Here is a 5350-nt window from a genome sequence, read left to right as displayed (position 1 = left end):
GCTCTGGCTGACTTTTAAAGCTTTCAGCTTTAATGCTTTATTTTTAAAAATATTAATACCTACCATTAAGCATGCATTCTCTGCAGATTCATAAGAGATTCCTTTGCTATTCCCATTGGATTCCTTGGAGTTACTCAGGAGAATGAACTGTCCTTCCTACTCAGAGAACAGTCATGTTTCTGCCCAAGAGGGGTTTATTGTACCTCCGTTGGTGGCTCATAAAAACTAAAAAAGTTTTGGAAACAGGAGGAGTTTTATTCCAACACTCTTGTTCTGTTGGATACTATCTCAAATATGACTTGTTTTCTCGCCTTTAGTCAGCTAATTTCGAGTAAGGAACTACTCTTTGTCAGTTTTTGAGTTAACATGAATATGAACAATGAATATTTAAATAGAAGAAACTATTTGCAGAGTTCCAGTGCCCTGTCCTGCTACGGTGGTGTTTATGCTACAGCCAGACCAGTGTGCTCGTGTCTTTGTTAGAAGCTGGATTGCCTCTGATGTATTGTTCCTGATTTAAAATATGTTCTATCTTTGTCTTCCTACAGAATGAAGAGACATAAGTGTCCCTACAAATGTCCTATAAGAAAGAAGATTCTGATCCTGTGTTTTACGGGGTGGCTGCTTGCACTGCTGAAACTCCTCCACGTTGAAAGACTCTTTTTTCCACATAAGGGCATTTATTTGGTTGAGCACTTCTTAAGCACTTCTTCTTATGTTAGAAACAGGTATTCCAACCTTAGAAATGACTTCCATTATGAAATTAATTGTTCATCTATATATGAACAAGATCCTGGTGAAATTGGCAAGAGTTTAGAGATAAGAAGAAAAGATATAATTGATTTAGAAGATGAAGACATTGTAGCAATGACAAGCGATTGCCATCTGTATCGTACACTTAGGAAATACCACCTAAAACCTGTTTCTCCAGAGGAGGAGAATTTTCCATTAGCCTATTCTTTGGTTGTTCATAAAGATGCAGTAATGGTAGAAAGGCTTATACATTCACTGTATGGCCATCAAAATATATACTGCATTCATTATGACCAAAAAGCAGCAAAAAAATTCAAATCTGCTATGAACAATCTAGCTAAATGTTTCCCCAATATTTTCATTGCATCAAAATTGGAAACAGTGGAGTATGCACATATTTCAAGGCTGCAAGCAGATTTCAATTGTTTGTCTGATTTGATGGATTCTTCAGTTCCCTGGAAGTATGTTATTAATTTGTGTGGCCAAGATTTCCCTTTGAGGTCAAATTTCCAGTTGGTCGCTGAACTGAAAAAACTCAATGGGGGAAATATGCTGGAAACTATAAAGCCAAGCAGTAGCAAAAGAGAACGATTTACTTATCACCATGAACTTATGAAAGTGCCTTATGAATACATGCAGATGCCAGTGAAAACCAACATTTCCAAGAATTCACCACCCCATAATATTGAGGTTTTTGTAGGCAGTGCCTATTTTGTTTTAAGTCGAGGATTTATTCAATATACCCTTGAAAGCTCTCTTGCAAAAGATTTTTTTGATTGGTCAAGAGATACTTACTCTCCAGATGAACACTTCTGGGCCACTCTTGCACGTGTTCCTGGGGTCCCTGGGGAAATCCCAAGGTCAGCACAGGATATAACAGATTTACAAAGCAAAACACGTTTAGTGAAATGGAATTATCTTGAAGACCATTTGTATCCCCCATGCACAGGTATCCACCTTCGCAGCGTATGCATCTATGGGGCTGCAGAATTAAGATGGCTTATGAATTATGGGCATTGGTTTGCTAATAAATTTGACTCTAAAGTAGACCCTGTCCTAATAAAATGCTTGGCAGAAAAACTGGCAGAACAACAGAAAGAGTGGGTTCACTTATCCTCTGATAGCTATTTTCTGCATAAAAGTTCTGTGAATGTCTCTGTATAGCAGCACCATAATCCCTACTGCCAGTACTGCGTACTGTTACAGCACAGGGCCTGAACCTCCTCTGCCTTGACCTACTGCAGAATGCTAGCAAATTAAATGTTCATAAATGTTCATTCTGCATAAAGTTCAGGGATCTGGAGAGTTGGATACCTGGTCATTTATTTATGAAAGATCATGCCTTTCTGATTAACTATTCTCTAACTTGCTACAATAATCATGTAATTGTTCTACAAGGGGATTTTTGAAGGATAAGGTTTGCTTTTGGAGGCTCTAGCACTGTCTGTCCTAATGGAATATTTCAGAAATGTGTTTCACATTGAGTTTGTTTGCATCTTTCCTGAGAAACTCCAACATATCTGTTTGCTGGTCCCCTTTTTTTCTTCACTTTTATTTTCCTTTAAAGACTTGAGACAAAGACCTTTATATCTGCTGCAACAGGAAAACTGGAAGAGCCCAGTTGCCAGACAAAACTAAAAGAGAAAAGTATGAGAACAAATGAGCCATGTGGCCTGACTTAGAGACCTGAAGTCCCAAGCTCCCCACTTGTGGGATCTAACAAATCTTTGCAATGTGAATATGACTGGATGACGTAAGGGAGAAAAATCCTTAGGTACCACACTACAAGGAACATTGTTTTCTCTTTCCAGATCATCTCTGCATTTAGTTTTTCTCTCTGTGAAGTTTGTGTTCAGATGCTGTGCCATACCTATGAAATTGATGGTGATTGCTTGAAACAGTATTATATTCTGAAATCCTTTCAAAGCACTATGTGTGCCTCCTAAGTGCAGTTTTTAAAGCCCTTTAAAGTAGAAGTCCACACCAGATGTCTGTCTTCATTTCTGTCTCTTCCGGTAGAAATATCCTCTTGTGAAATCCCAGTCCTTTTCAAGACAGTATATTTACACGCAGTGGATAACCAGTGCTGTTTCTAATTAGCATTCAGCAGTGTGGTGCTATGCTAAAATGTAAAACATGTTAAATCCAGAAGTAATCATAAAAATAGTCATATTGCAGAAATGAAGACCCTTGCAGCAGTGGCTTTCTCTACAAGCCTTACAGCCGTGTGCTGCCACAATTCCAAGCTGCTGAGTGCCTGACCAAGCCCTGGTTCGACTTCAGAGCAATTGTATTCCGAACAGCCTGTGCTTCTGGGCGCCCCCACCAGCCCTCCGGGGAGCTAAGCGGTCCTGCAGCCTTCTCTCTGCTACGCTCCTCATGCTGCAGCGTAAGGAAAGTGTCAGTGCAGGGATTTCTTTAGAAACTCTTGCAACTCATGAATGTCCTTTTCCATTTTGGGGGATTCTCTGGAACGTTGTTCTGCAACAAATTCGATTTTGATCATTCTAAGGGACCCTGGGATCTAGCTTACTCAATGCTACTTCCCATTTCTAGGCATCTGGCTTTCATTAGAGTGCCTCCTCCCACAAATGTCTCTGGAGTATCTGATTTTATTAATTTGCAAACTGCCACAATAATGATCAGCTGTACCTACGATAAATCTTTTTTTCTTATTTGAGTTGAAAGAACCAAGTACAATGCAAGTAAGTTTTTCGTCTCAGCTTTTATTTATACATTTAATCATGGTTTAGTCTTCTGTGGCTTGAGAATGGCTTTGAGAGTCAGGAGTCATGGGCCTTTCCCCCCATTTCTGACCTATGAATGATGTCTGTTGGGGGTTAGTTGTATTAATTGCTTATCAAAACTATTTATGAAGTCTGTGAATGCACAGGTCAGGTATTTCTTTGATGTACTGTTTCTCGAATAAATGAGGATTATTTTTAAAGTGTGTGTTGCTCACTTTGGTGGCTTGTCATGATTCCACAAGGCTGTTCTGACCTCATGTGATTCATAGAAATTTTGTAGATTATGAACTATTGACAGTATTTACAGATTCATACATTAGTACTTATAAATAATGCAGGAAGTTCCTGTATGGAAAGAAGTGAGGATGCCAGAGAGCCAAGCCTAGGCTTGCTGTACACAAAAATAGATGTTTAATGATAGATTTAAATTTTTGATTTAGTTAAACTAGCTTTGTATTTTTATTTGTAGTACATAAAAATACTTTATATATATATTATACATCTACATACGTTATATATACTTTTCTTTCTATATATGTATGTATATATACTTATATACACATCCCCATTACTGTTTAATCTGAGTGGTTCACTTTAACGTAAGTTTATAAACAAAATCAAAATCCATCAGTATATTAAATAAATAAGTTTAATCAACATGCAACTTTGCACTACTTTAAATGAATTGGATTGAACAATATCTTTTATTTAACTACTCTGAAATAAGGCAGTTCATGCTTCCTAGGTGATGAAGAAGTGGAGGCAGAGGCAACACAATGTGAGGTAGCACCACGCATTACGGTGGTATTTTTGCTAGTTAGGGGAGTACAAGTTGTGCGCAGTTGCAACTTCATGAAATGCAAGTATCCTAGTGAGTTCAAGTAATTCTTTTTTTTTTTTAAGGTGATATTGAAGGTATCCAAGCTTGTAGAAAGGCATTTCTCAAAATCATAGAGTTTGAAAGGGGCCTCAACAGATCATCTAGTCCAACCTCCTGCACAAGGTAGGGTCAACACTGCGTTCGGACTGGCTTGCTTCAGCTTTGTCCAATAGAGTTGTGCAAATCTCTGAGGACAAAGATTCTGCAACCTCTTAAGGCAACCTGTTCCAATGTTTCTAAATGAAAGAAAGACCAGCATATAAATTCCAAAAACTTTTGGATCATTTTCTATTTTTCGACTTTGCCATTAGCAGCATAGATGTTATCATCTGAGGCTTCCTAAGTGATTAGACTGTAAGAGCAAGGAACAGCTTTATTATTTACCTTTGAATTCCTTGTCTTTGTCCTCTGTAAAGATAGATCTTTACCGAAACTTAGTGAACCTAAGGCATGATCCACAAGCCCCTTTCTCTCTGTGAGAAAAGTGGCTGAACGTCATTTATGCTGTAATAAACAGGAAGTTTTATTTGAGCTGGAATTTAGATTATAGGCAATTCTTCATGAAGGTCAAATTTCCCTCTCCTATCCTTCTTCTCCCCTTTCTCACTGTTCCACACAAAAAGATTATTTTTGTGAGTTATTTAATAGAATTTGAATTGCATGTATGTTTGCACGTATTAGATGGTCCCTTCTGTTTTTGTTCTGTGAAAGAAGCCATATCCTGGCTTTCTTCCATCCTCTCTGCCCAGTGCTGGCAGCACAGAGCAGCTGGACTGTCATTTAACCTGGAGAGAAGACAATATTCGTGTGTGGGAAGGGTGTGTGGGCAGGACACTAGTGCTGTTCCTGGCTGTCAGGACAGGCTCACAGGTCCAGCCCAGTATTTTTTTAGTGGCTGAAAATAAACAAAAATGCTGAATGTGTTTTAACATGAAAATATTAAGTGGAAAAGAAGATGAAATAATGAGCT

At 38.3% G+C, this 5350-nt stretch overlaps 1 protein-coding gene across 1 annotated transcript; it reads left to right on the top strand.

Annotated features, from left to right (window-relative positions):
• The first annotated feature begins 549 nt into the window (after positions 1-549).
• On the top strand, positions 550-2449 carry GCNT4 (glucosaminyl (N-acetyl) transferase 4). The gene is made up of 2 exons (XM_062600084.1): positions 550-1853; positions 2321-2449. The coding sequence occupies exons 1-2, from the start codon at positions 550-552 to the stop codon at positions 2433-2435; spliced, it is 1419 nt and encodes a 472-aa protein (XP_062456068.1). The 3' UTR covers positions 2436-2449.
• The last annotated feature ends 2901 nt before the right edge of the window (positions 2450-5350 follow it).

Source organism: Rhea pennata, chromosome Z (genome assembly GCF_028389875.1).
Source record: "Rhea pennata isolate bPtePen1 chromosome Z, bPtePen1.pri, whole genome shotgun sequence".
NCBI lineage: Eukaryota > Metazoa > Chordata > Aves > Rheiformes > Rheidae > Rhea > Rhea pennata.
The sequence above is the reverse complement of the archived record's forward strand: the minus strand, read 5'-3'. Positions and strand labels throughout refer to the sequence as shown.